Below are 13680 nucleotides of genomic sequence, written 5' to 3'. Positions count from 1 at the left end.
CACCTGGAGATCGATCATCAGTACTTGCAAAATAAGCCCTATTCTGACCTGGAATTCCAACCTGTGGTTTGAGGACATGAAGAAGGCCCGACGACATCCCTCTGCCATGGAAGCCAGATTACTTATTTACTTCTAGATTCTGAGCAAAGTAGAAAAAAGTTTTTTTGAAGTAGATTCTGCTAGTTTTTTAATGCACTGATAAAAATTTAAGATACTTTTTACTGCTTTACTTCATTTAATATTTAAGCATGAGCCATCCACACAGGATGGCACAGGAAGGACTGGATGAGATGTCCTTACTGGTTCTTTCTAGTTTGCTTGCTGTGACTTCTCTGGAGAAGGCAAAGTGACAGGCTCCCTAGGTGAACTGAAACAAGACTTGCATAAAAAACAAATTCAAGGCTTCTGACTCATGAATGATTGAAAAGAAGGGTACACTAGTGACAAAAAGCTGAGCAACTTTCCAAAACAATGGGATGATTGAATGTTTCTGGCCTTATCATCAACAGAACTGTTTTCGTACACAAAGCTTGAGACAGCAGAGAGGTAATGAAAGTTCATGTCATGAAGTAGCATACCAAGGGTAATGTTCCCCTCTCTTGCTTTTTTTGTACGACTCTTCTCAAATTAGCTTATACTACAACAGGCACTTCTTCAGTCAAAGGTTGTGCTAGGTATCACAGGGGGAAACACTATCAGGGGGAGAAGTTCACTGAAGGGCACTACTTGTTGCTAATCTTGATGATGACACTCAGTCTTCACTGGCAAGACAAGTGGAAGTTGCTATTGATTTGTTCTGACTGCTTTGTAAGTGCAACTACTTTCTGCTTCTCTCATCCTTCCCATCATTAATTATCTTGAAAGAGAGCATGGTGTACAAACAAGACTTGTTAGAGAGAAAACTGTATGACTGAACATGAGGTGACAGTTACAAGAACATGACTACAGTACCGCAGGGTTAACACAAGCGATTATTTTGCCTATGTTAATGCTGCAGATAATATTGTCAGCAATAAGCATCTCTGACACCTACGTTCTCTTCAGCTGGTAAAATAAAAGTCTAGTCATTTTTCCACTCCTTTTGGCGAATACTTTTGTGAAAATAGTGGATTATTTATTTCATCACTTAGTCTTGGGCACAAAAGAGACAAAGTGAATTTCTCACCACCCTAACTCCGTCCTCCATCACTTCAGCCAGCATGCTCACCACCCATAAAGTTATCGGATCTCACTGAAGTCCTAGTGACAGGAACTCACAAGAGCCTCAGCAGAATGGGTAGCAGAAAGGATGGTCTCTAGCAAATGCTAGCTCCAGTGTAAGGTATAATGGATGGTAAGGTTCAGTTGTCAAATTAGTTTAGTGGAATCTCTCCAAAGAAAAATTCAGCTTTCTGCAGAAAACAATGTCAGTGCTTCAACACTCAATACATTTCCTCTTACTCAGTCCTAGATGGAGCCTTAAAACGAAATGATAATAAGAGTCCCTTTCAGCCTCAGTGCCTACATTTCAGAAGAAGGTATCCACCTAGCACAGTATCACACAGCTAAGAGAACAGATAAAGCCTTACGGAATTCTTGACTTCAAGTATCACTTTTTTCTTCTTTTCTTTTTAACCAGAAGATTCTGAAACCATGTTTTCAAATGTTATTGAAGGATAATAGGTGTTCCCTCAACACCCACATTCATTTATGCTTGGAATACTCAACCTCCTCCCAGCACAGCTTCCCCTTTTACCTTCTGTCGCTGCTGAATGTTGCTTATTGTGTCTGGCTGAAACTCCAGCTTGTCTGTTCGACAAAGTTTCCAATATAAGATAATAACGATCAGGAGCACCACAGCAACTGGGACTGCCACTCCAATAATAATCCATAGGTTGCTGTTCTGTGCCTCTGAGGAGGAGTCCTTCAGCTTTTCCACAGCTGTGAAGTTAAAAGGAAGAGAGTAGTTTTATGTGGTTATATATTTTTAACTGAGGACACTTCAAGGTTACGTATTTTTATGTTCTCGTAAATGCTAGTCCAGGAATTTATCAGAAAGCAGCCGCAGATCACAGGAAATGTCTTACACTTATCAGTTAACATATGTCATGCTCAGGAAGCATGGGGCAGCAATCAATAGTTCTGGTCTCCCTCCTATATGCTTGTGTTTAAATTACTCATGAAAATACACTTCGACCATACCATTCCTTAACTCCAAACTGAGATGACAAAGTGAAATGCATCCAGAAAAACGACTTGTCACTAGCATTAGAAGGGCTTTTCACTTAATTGTCTGTATCCTGCTTTAAATGGTATTACCAGCAACCTCTTCTCTCCCATTATCCACATTTTCTTACTTTCCCCATCTATAATAAGTGTCAATTTGAAATCACTAAGATGCTCCTCCCCAGTGTGTACAGCTCCACATTTTTTATTGTTCTTTTTCTATTTCACTGTTGGTGTGTGACAACTTTTACCTCCCTAGAGAAAAAAAATGTAATCATACTGTAAAGCATAAATAAATCAGTACTGCATGGAAAAAGGAAACTGGAAGAACCATTAAAACTGTGGTTCACTCTATTTTGCATCGCAGTTCTACATGGGGCTAAAACCCAAAGCAGTAGTGCATTTTTAGTCAAACTGACACACTTCCTTAAATCATAGAATCATATAGAATCATGGAATGACCCGGGTTGGAAGGGACCTCAAGGATCATGTAGTTCCAACCTCCCTGCCTAGCAGGGCCACCAAACAATGTTTTAAAGTTAAAAAACACTATTTCTATGCAACTTCATCTTTATCATTTTTAATAACAGCCATTCTGATAATAAACTGCAAGATTAAAGGAACATATCATAGTTCTTATCTCTTACATATACGATAGCTCACTTATGTCATGACACGTTCATATATAAAATCATTATTTTCATAGATAAAAACTAGTTTCTTTTCAATAAGAAAACCCCACAACATTTTTATGCCTCTTTAAACCACTGTTTAATGTCACCCAGCCTCTTTCTGCTGGCATTGGTGTGGACTGGATAGGGCTTACGCTGTGCAACAGTGCCATCAATGCGGTATCCGAGGATGATTGCAGCGCGCTGGATGTCTACTCGGTTCATCAGGTCTGAGCACTTCAAAGCACTGAATCTCTCTCCATCTTGATCCTCCACAAAATAGATCAGCTCCACAGGGTTATCAACACCATCTAACCGTGACACATTCACAATCTGCAAAGTAATTGGAATGCTTTTACATTTTAAGTTGTATTTATTTGGGGTTCCTTTACATTTTGCCTTAGAGTCTTCCCCACTTCTCCCCCTTCCCTTCACAGCATCCAGGTCTTACAGACACTTATCTAAAACAGAGGATTTGGAACAGCTTTGCCAAGTCAGTATCCATATCTGTCTTAATTGCAACTGTATGCAACCCCTAGTCTATTAGAAAAACTCCACAGTGTGTTATGCTACAGCAGTGCAGTGTTGTAGAAGAAATACCTAATACCTAATAACTAAAAATATGATGTCATACAAACTATGTAACTGCTGGAAACTACTACAGTTTGGAAACTATCCATATCCCAGGGAACTCTAATGAGAAAATGATACTCCAAAGCACTGTATGCAGCAGAGGTAGCAAACAATTTACAAACTGAAACTTTGCAGGGAAGCGATTCCTCACACAACACATTTTTAAGGCAAACTTGAAGAAGTTTCTCTTCATTTTTTTCCTGTTTGTTTAATGACAACATATAGATCCAGTACCAAACAGAACTGCTTTTACTCTAAAGACGGGAACACCATCCCAATCTGGTTGCCCCTGTTTTCTTTGTAGCTTGTCGGGTAGTAGGAGTTACTGGTCTGAATGTCTTTACTTTGTTATTCATAATGCACGCGTTTTTGTTCCAGTTTTTTTTTTTTTTTTTTCCTGAATGTTAAGCATTTATAAAGGCAAATATTCTGTCAGCTTCAAAAAGAACTTTTTTGTTCTACCTAAATGAAAGAACTCGCACAGTCACCTTCATCCTCCACACGGCTCCCTCTGGTATCCACCTCTCTTCAGGAAGGAATTTATTTGATGCTGCAGGAAGCAATTTTTTTCTGCCTTCTTCTAAAGACGTTAATAATCAAAAGAATGTGCGCTATGAAGGAGCCCTGTAGATACTATCCAGCCACCAAACATCTACATTGCAGATGAGACAATTTCAAATTCCTACAAAATTAAACCTCATACATAATAATTCTCTTCTGTATCATCATTCATATTTAATAGTGATCACAACCTCCAAACAACTCCAAACTAATAGCACGAGGTATTGCAATATGTGAAACAGGGTTTGAAGAGATCTGGAAGAAAATGCCACAAAAGGGCAATAAATTTAGTTTCTTGCTGAATTCTCCTTTACTATGAAGGCCAGAGTTAATAAATTAGAATGCCAATCTATTTCTTGTAGGCTTAAAGTGAAGCCAGCGCCTAAACAGTTGCACTTTCAAGGCTTACAGTCTAAATCAACTGAAATCAAAGAAACGTTCAGCATCAGCCACATTTCAAGTAAAGTTAGAGAATACATGAAAATAGAGTAGAAAAATTAGAAAATTTATGAAACACAGCAAGACCTGCTAGAAGGGCTCATTCATCAATGCTGAATTCATCGTAATGCTGTTCACTCTTCTGTCAATACATAAGAGTATCAATAAATAAGGTATCTTAATGTGCTTACTAAACAGCTGTAAGGCTGAATCTGGTTTCATAAAACACAGATATATCATTAGTTAAAAAATGCTCACAGCTTTGTATTCCTGCTTTCACCACAGCCTGGCCTTAGTGCATGGAATGGTAGTATTAAGCAGTATCTGATTTCAGCATGGATGAGCACTTTCTAACTGGCACATAACTCAAAAGCGAGGTAAGGGAGCAGAAAGGCTGCACAAAAAAGCCAGTGGGTTCTCATTTTACCTTTAGGAAGCTTCTTTTTGTTACATGCAAACCTACAGAATCAGAGAAAACTAGAGATTCTTAAATTGAATCGTCATCGATTTTACGGAGCCGTGGAGAACTCAAGAAGTATCATGCTTATGGACATGTGCCATACACACAGAGTAACAGCCAGAACCACTGGATGAATGGGTGAAGAAAGAAACTGCTCCACAGTTGCCTTCAAAAAGGACAGAGAAGAAGGGTGACAGACCCTAGTGCAAAGTGTCTCATGCAAAACAAAACACCTTTAATAATCCTCTCCGTGCTGAGGAATAGGGAAGGGTGAGAGGGCTGTTTGGGGATAGAGGAAGGAGAAGCAGTTGGGGGTATTTTGGCACAGTATAGGGAACATGGGAACGAACATGATGTTCAACAGAGAGTGGAGATTCAGGTTGCTGCAAATGAACTAATTTCTCTGTTTTAAGATATATTTTCTGTGAAATAACTCATTCTGAGTATAAAACTCTTTATGAGTGCTCACATCACACTGAGGAAAGCTGCAGACTAAATTTCAAACCCAAGAGGAATTGGTTATGGAGCTCTATTCTTGGAGAACTGATGTCTGAACATGGTATTATTGAGGTGATAAGACAACTACACTTGTATGTACACTCACTGTGACAATATAAGTACTTCAGTTTTCATATCTGTCATGTCGACTCACTGCAGCTTCTTTTTTTCTGACCTCTAAGTTTGCTGCAACACAAACTGGTACACTAGATCTAAAGTATTTTTAAGTCTACTTTAAAAATCAATATACACAGCCATTCTGCCCATTTTTAGATCCTGTATAGTAAGCTCTGTGCTAATTTTCCCCAAATATTCTCCACGCAGCTTCAGATTATTGTTTTTGTCTCATGGGTTAGAGTTGTCTCTCTGTGCTAAGAATGAAAACGGAGATAGAAGCAGTGTTTTCCAGGCACTCAAAAACATAGCTTGTATATAAGGAAGCATTTTACTTTTACAGACTGACAATGATGGAAGACATAGGGAGGGATGAGGCATAAGAATTTCAATACAGAGAAGGCAGAAAATAATAATAACTAAAAAAAACAAAACAAAACAAAAAAAGCCCCTATCTCATTTAACTAAAATGTACAAAAATGATATAATCATTGTTGGTACTAGATGTGCATTTAAACTCCAGAGAGTAAAGGCTTAATTGTGCTCAGGTGCCAGTAAATCTAATTTAAAACATGTCTTCAAGAGGCTTCCATAGGTCAGTGAGGAGTTTCCTTGGCAACCAGGTCTAGTTCAGAAATGAAAACAGAGAAAATCCAGGTGTTGGACAAACTCACGAGGCATGTGCAGAGCACAGCAGCAGACCCTGCTTACACTGCAGTGCGCAGAATGGGAAATGTGCTGATGTAGCCAGACATGGAATACAAGAGTTTCAGTGCTGCTTTGTGCAGAGCCCGTGAACTGGTTTGACTGGGAGCAGATTGTGGTTAACCTGAGGGTGTTCCATGAGAAACCTCCAGGGGAGCGGTCCCTGGGCTCTCATTGCCTGTATGGCTCTGGCCATTCATTCAACTCTGTGGCAGGTGGCCATCATGGGGTGAAGCAGCTCGAACAATGAGACTGCACAGCAGTATCTCCCACAGGCTCCACCTGTAGATCTACACCTCCCAGAGAGACTTGTCCTCCCAGACTATGTGCATAGAAGCAACATATATGCTGGTAGTAGGAAACCAAGAGAATAAACATCTGCTCTAATGAAAAACTCAACTCGGTCAATATGTTCCCTCACACATTATGACTGTAGTGCCACATAACCTGCACTTTTCTTTACATCAGAACACTGATGTCTCTTAGTAGGACCACCTTTTTACTTTAAGCTCAAGAGAACAAGCATGCTGTAATAAAGGAAAAATACGTGTGTGTTGGCTCCTGGCATATTTTTAAACCAGTATTAAGCCTAGTAATTCCAAATGAATTGAATGACTTAGAGATATTACGATTAACACCTTCACAACATGATGTGGTCTAGTCCATGTGGGTGCAATGCAAACAACAGCATCAAGCATTTGCTTTGGATTTGCAGCAGCAGCAGATCCATTTAAATATATGACATGCTCTGTGAAACAGTAGCATGAACACTAGACAAAAGTCAATGGAACTATCTCATGCTTAACAGAGAAGTGAGAGACTTCAGAGGTTTTTGTAAGTGATAGTTGGGGGTGTTTTTTTAAATCCTGGAGTGTCACCTGTTAGTAGCACAGAGGAGGGGAAAACATGCTATTTGGGCATTCTAGGTAGTCTGGAGCTCTAATGCGAAGTGCATAGATTGAAAGATTAATTTTTAACATTCTTAGGTCAAAACACATACCTTTAGAAATGAAATCCAAACCTCGCAAGCTATCAATTAGTACTAGAAGGGAAACTAATACGCCTGCAGTAACATCCACAAATAATTGCTTCACCTTCTGACCCACAGTCTTGATTTTCCACAGAGCTTAGAAATGTCACATTTCAATATGCCATTAATATCTTCCACCTCAGGAAAAACAGGTCTACTGGGGCTCAACGCAAGTGAAATGTGTGTCTAGTCTTTTGTGAATACATGCACGTCCTGCTAATAGAAATATCCAACACACTGGCACCTTTGTTGTGGCTTACTAATACAGCAGTTGCTGGTTGGTGTACAAGAAATATAGATGGGAAAATCTGAAAACAAAACACAAGGAATATAAATAGCTGTCTCTGAAGACTCAAACAGGTGCATATACACAACACACTTCAGACACAGCTTGTAAAGGCTACAAGGAACAGAATGAGCAGCAGTAAAACCAAAAGGTTTATTGCAAGTGGCTATGGACCAGATATTCAACTGACAGGGAAGCACCCCTGAAAGAAATCAAGAGCCCATCAACAGGTGCATAACTCCAGCTGCACACATCTTTGCACCTGGAGTAATGCTGACAAATCTATTACACTGAGCCTGGAAAAGGTCAACATGAGAGCAGTTCTGCATAGCAAACAATCCTTGCATCACAGGAATGCTGGTGTGGTCATGACCCTGTCTGTGAAATCTGCTGTCTACTCCAGGCTCAGACTGCAGATTCCCATCTGTAGTGCTGCAGCAATGACAGGCCAGCTTTACAGCTTTACAGCACTGCTGCACGCATGAAGCTCTCGGTTGCTTTAGCCAGTCCAAGTGCTCATAAAAAGTAAACAGTGTGTCTGGCTGCTTTAAGCTTGGACTTTCAAACACACAGAGAAACAATCCAGGTGAAAAGGTCATTACTTTAGGGAGAATTCAATATTAGAGCTGAACCATTCCTAACTATCTATGTACATTATACAAGAAAAATCTTAGTCTGTTTTGTTCTCTACAGAAGTGCCACTTCAGCAAGCATGTCCTGTGCTGAGTCCTCACTGAAGTGTTTGAGCTTCTCTCTGCAGAATATCCAGGTTAGAGCATGGCTTTGAGAGGTGGGCATGGGGGAGAAAAGCAGCAAGAGGATTACCGAAATACTTAGTTGTAACTGATGAAGTCATGAGTGGTAAAAAATACCGTCACCAATGCAAGGAAATACAGAGAGGAAGAAAACACAGTCTTTTCACTCATCTGCACACAGGTAAAATTAAGTGCTCTGGGATATCCATCCATTAGGCCCCACCTGGAAGCATATAGCTAAAATCTTGTGAATAGACTTCAAAGGCTGATGCTGTCTTTGGGATTCTTTCCCACATGTCTCCTGAGGGCACCAACAAATCAAAACCAGACAACACAGAAAAGTTTGTTCACTTTCTGGTTGCTAGGAAGTGGGCTCAGAGACAAAATAAAAACAACTTCATACGGAAGCCTTATGCATTAGATAATGATTTATGCTTAATAAGAGCTATTTGAGATACCAGCCTCCCTGGATGTCTTACCTAACATACTTCTGGATATTCTGCAACAGTAAGCAAATAAGAAGCTGTAGTGCTTGATCATACCTACCATTATATGTGCAGAAAAGTACCACATCAATCAGATACCTAGCAGCAAGGATCACACACTGCAAGCATGTTATACACTGTCCTTCTGCCTTCTCTTTTCCACACCTCCTTTATTACAGCACTAACCACACTGAACAGTGCTGGCACCTGGAACAGCCTTGTGTTATGTGGGATGGGAGGATGTGCTGACCACAACTAAGAGAATCTGCCACTGCCTGAAGACAGCCGTTTGCAGACTCTCTGCACTAATTAAATGGTATAAATGTGCAGCAAAGCTGCTTGGGACACAAGCTGCAAAATCCACTTCTATTCCAGTAAGTAGTACAAAGTCATAAGAAAAACACTGTCTTTTCCAAAATGTTCTCCTTTAGATGGAGGTATCTTGTGCATGAGAAAATAAATGACTTGAGCTTTATTATCTAAAACAATAAAACTATTCTACATGTGCGTATTTTACATGCTGTGGTATCTTTCCTATCAACATAAGGATTATGTGTTTATTTTATATGCAAAGGAAGGACGAAGGCATAAAGAATAAAGTGCAGCAAGAGATGTGGGGAACATGAGATTCAAAGTAGACATCTATTAACAGCAATTCAAAGCTGCATGAAATAAAAATAAAAATAAAATCGATTAGTGAAACAGATGTTTCTAAGATAGAAAAACAGAACTAAGAAAATTCCAACATATGGAAATTTAACTGCTAGCAAAAACTGTAGGGTCAGGTTAAATAAAGACAGAAAGTCTGAACTGCAAGATGGGCATCTGTGAGGTAAGCCAGCTGACGACAACTCTTTAAGAAGATCATCCATGAGAAAGCGTTGTGGCATTCAGCTTGATGGACTGACAAGAACACATGTGAAAATGTACAAATTACAATTAAATATCCATGTCTTCATGGACATTATGTCAATAATTGCAACTTAAACAAAACTGTAATGAAGTACTGGTATTCAGAAGCCGTCATGTGTCCAAAATTTGACATAATTTATCAGTCTTACTTAAAACCCCCTCCTGCAACCAGGAATGCTACCACAAATAGGAAGTTAAGAGGCCAAATTTACTACACTACTACTGCGTCAAGCAGCACATGATTATATTTCGTATTTCTACACCTTCACAAAAACAACAGGGACCTGCAAAGTAGCTGTTCCAGCAAAATACCTTTTTGACTCAGATGACCACTCTATCTCCTTTTCTAGGCATCCCCTGTAAGTCAGACAAGATAGCCAGCTCTTTAAAAAAGATGTTGGTGAAATCATTTTCAATGTGTTTTTACAAAAGTCATCAGAATTTTTAGTAGCCACTTAACACACTCAGTTGTTTCCATTTGTTATTTGCAGTTTAAAATACAATGAGGTAGCCAGAAGAACCATATTTCAAGTACAGAACACAAGCATCATCAACTAGCTAAACTAGTCAATTGCGATACATGCATGTGAAATACCTTTTCTCATTTCAAAGCCTAGGTATTATGAACTTATTCAATGATTTATTCCCCTTTATTTCTTCCTCTGACTTAGAGCTCTGAATACCTGCACAATGTTGCTGCCTGCAAAACTGGCTCGTCTCCATATCCGCCCTCTGGCCAAAGCCTCGTTTAACAGGTGAGCTAGCTTCCGCTCCATCTCAGCCTGAAACACTTCCTCCTGAATTCGCTGGTCGACGACACCCAAGAGAACTACATTGCAAAGAAAGTAACCCAAGAACACAATTGAATTAGTAAAAGTTTTCAGTGCCTTTTCTGCAACTTCAATTACAAGCTTTGAGTCACTCTGTGACATCTTAAGGACAGTTCAAGAGCAGAAGTATTCTTACGGGAATACTGTGAAGTTCAGCTGGTGGTTACACATTAGAAAACGAAGGGTTTGGATCAGGAAAACTTAAAAGAAATAAATTAAAAAAGTAAAATATAATTTGGCAGAAGGCACTTCTGGAATCTCAGCCAGTCTAGGCAGATCCAGAATACTGAAGAAACAATTTAAACTCTAAAAGAGGATGAACATATGAGCATTAAGTGACTTAATCAAACCCAACCAAAGGAGAACATTCCGCTAATTTGCTTGTTGCAACTAACTGCCATCAAAATTTTGTGTTTGGAAGTGAGGCAGGGTGAGAGATGGGCAGGGCATGGGTTCAGAAACAAGGGAAAACAAATTAGACCACGTGAACAACTCTGTGTATTCCAAGCGTGTCTTCCCTAGATAAGACACAGATTTCCAAGTATGCAAATCACAGCATATAAAAATGGTTAGTAGCCCTCCCAGCTTCACTCCCCAACCATCCACCAACCAAGGCCACTGGGGCAGTTGATGCTGAGAAAAATACATGAGGAACACTGCACAGAAAACAACAATAAACTGTGCACCTTTGTCAACAAGATGGCATTCCAGTAAGAGAACAGTATAGTTAATGCAGCAATAGTCATTTGAACGATCTCAGTAAACAATCTTAAAGGATAATAAACTGACTCATCACTGACTGTAGCAAAAAAATACAGTTTTCCTTCCTGAGGTTCTCCGTTAAAATGGTTTACTTGTTAAAAGTCCCTCTTCCATTGAAGCTTTTCATGTTTATGTATTTACAATAAAAAGGCATTCAATCAGATAAAATCCAATACTCACGATTTTAGTTTTTTTAATTTTAAGACAATTTTTAAAACAACTTGTTCCATTTAAGATTTTTCACTGGGAAAAAAGGAAATATTTTCAGGATTTCTCAGAGAAATTACAATTGTAATTGTAATCTGTCAATCACAGACAATGTACATAAAAATAAAACAGCAAAATAAATAGTAGCCTAGGGCTATTATATACAGCAAGCAGAATGTTGTTTTTGCCCATATATTGAATTTGAGTATCAATGAATTATGCTTAATAGCATGAATTTTATTATATAACCAAGAGGGACAACTACAGAAAACACTGCATCTGCCAATGTATTACGACCACTGGGATATTTTAAAGTACCCATGCACTTAGGTCTTGGCAATCTACAATTAATCTGCTATTAAAAAAAACCCTTATATTTAAGCAAGCACAAATTCAATAATCTCCCTTTCTCATTAGTCATACTATCTGACAAGAAAAAGCTATCAAATAATGAAAAAAGTCATTAACATCGAATGATTTTGCCATTAGAATCTAATATACTAACTTAAAGGACTAACTAAGCCAAAGCGTACTAGTTCTTCCCAAGATACTTGCAAGAACTGGGATAACAAAAAGTTCCCTTGCATCAAAAAAAGGTGTTGTGACTGGCTTTGACAATCTTATAGCCAGGAATTTTAGGGAAGAAAGAAGAAAAAAAAATGTTGTGTGAGACACTTACACACATGGATTCTAAGCTGGAAGAACCCTTTTCATTTGTTTTCTTTTTACTGCAGGGCGTAAGGAAACTTCCAACAAGAACTGGCGATGCAGATTTATAAGCAGGAGAGGGTATGGCTATCTTAACCAAACTGACTAAAAAAGCCAATATAAATGTTAAAGAAAAGATGACATTGGATGTGAGATACACATGAGTAGTTGCTCTCGTGTAACTGTACACAATCTGAAATCCTTCAGCTTTCTTCAGAAATGCAAACTACATGGACTTCTTGGTTCCTGCTTAAAAAGTGACCTGGTCACTTGTGAGAGAAGACAGGAATGCCTGGAAAAAACAAACAAACAATACTACATTTATACTACTTCTGGTAAACTATGGATGCAAAGATTGTGGGAAGACAAAAGTGTATCCAGAGGACAGCTTCACTTGAACAGTAAGGTTGCTAGGTAAAGCCTGGTCACCATTTAGGCTTTCTGTGTTGAAGAAATAGGTAGGATCTACTGCGCCTGTGGGTAAACTCAATATCCTTTGATCACCTAAAAGTGACAGCTAAACGATATCAGTTGCAGAATAAAACACCCAGCAGACCTGGGTAGGAGGGGTCTACTTTGAATGAATCAGAAAAGATCAATGAACCGTGATGAAACAGTTTCTTGCAGTGGGAATATATCCTCTCTTATTCTGTTTTATTCCTGGCATGCTCTTATATTAAGTGCCACAGAAAGTTTTCATTTTCATTTTAAAAAAATAGAATATCTTAAAATTAACTGTGAGCATACAGAGTAGATAGTTCATGCCAGACAGCATAAGCTGTCTCACTAAGAAGGAACTGCCTTATAGCCAAAAACTTTGGTGTGCATTATTGAGGAATTGCAGTAGTTCATTCTAAACTCAGGAATCACATTTCTCAGATGTTACAGTTCATCACGTCTTTAGTTTTTAGAACTGATTCTGCTCAGGCATTAATACCTTGCAAATGTGCAGCACCCTGAAGTTATCACTATTTATTTACGCTAGTTATCTTACTAACAAAAATAACTGCACTTTTACTCGCACAAACCGTACATACCTGTTCTCACCCAGGAAGATTTCATCAGCTGAGACACGTTAAGCTTAGGATAATGAAAGGCTGAGGGAAAAAGAGAACGGAGAAAAAACAACAGTTAGAATGCTATTCTCAGTAACAGATCTAAAAAAGAAAAAAAAGAAGGTACTTCATAATTTATACTGTCAGTAAGCATCTTCTTTACACAGATGTATTACAACTCCCAAGGCTGTGTAGACGTGATGGTAAAGCAAGTGTTCTGAATGTACGCTCCCCAGTTCACCGCTGAACAGAAAGAAGCTAACAGAAGCAGTCAGATTGGTTACCTGAAAAATTTCAAGCTGTTGTACTGAGGTCATTGCTCCTACAAACTTCAAGAGTAAAACTCACTGTGAATTCTGTTTCCT

The 13680-nt window shown here is 38.9% G+C and overlaps 1 protein-coding gene across 3 annotated transcripts in view; it reads right to left on the bottom strand.

The window, feature by feature from the left end:
* The window catches only part of KIAA1549 (KIAA1549 ortholog), a 131119-nt gene that overhangs the window by 37953 nt on the left and 79486 nt on the right, over nucleotides 1-13680 (bottom strand). For all 3 annotated transcript variants that reach the window (XM_072345845.1, XM_072345864.1, XM_072345854.1), the window contains exons 7-10: nucleotides 13298-13357; nucleotides 10437-10582; nucleotides 3032-3209; nucleotides 1736-1920 (exon numbers count right to left, since the gene is read on the bottom strand). In XM_072345845.1, the coding sequence (XP_072201946.1) occupies nucleotides 1736-1920; nucleotides 3032-3209; nucleotides 10437-10582; nucleotides 13298-13357 (569 nt within the window). The remainder of the gene's footprint in view (nucleotides 1-1735; nucleotides 1921-3031; nucleotides 3210-10436; nucleotides 10583-13297; nucleotides 13358-13680) is intronic.

The sequence above is a fragment of the Excalfactoria chinensis genome, chromosome 1 (assembly GCF_039878825.1).
Source record: "Excalfactoria chinensis isolate bCotChi1 chromosome 1, bCotChi1.hap2, whole genome shotgun sequence".
In the NCBI taxonomy this organism is placed as follows: Eukaryota; Metazoa; Chordata; class Aves; order Galliformes; family Phasianidae; genus Excalfactoria; species Excalfactoria chinensis.
Note: the sequence above shows the minus strand (reverse complement) of the source record. Positions and strands in the feature narration are given on the sequence as shown.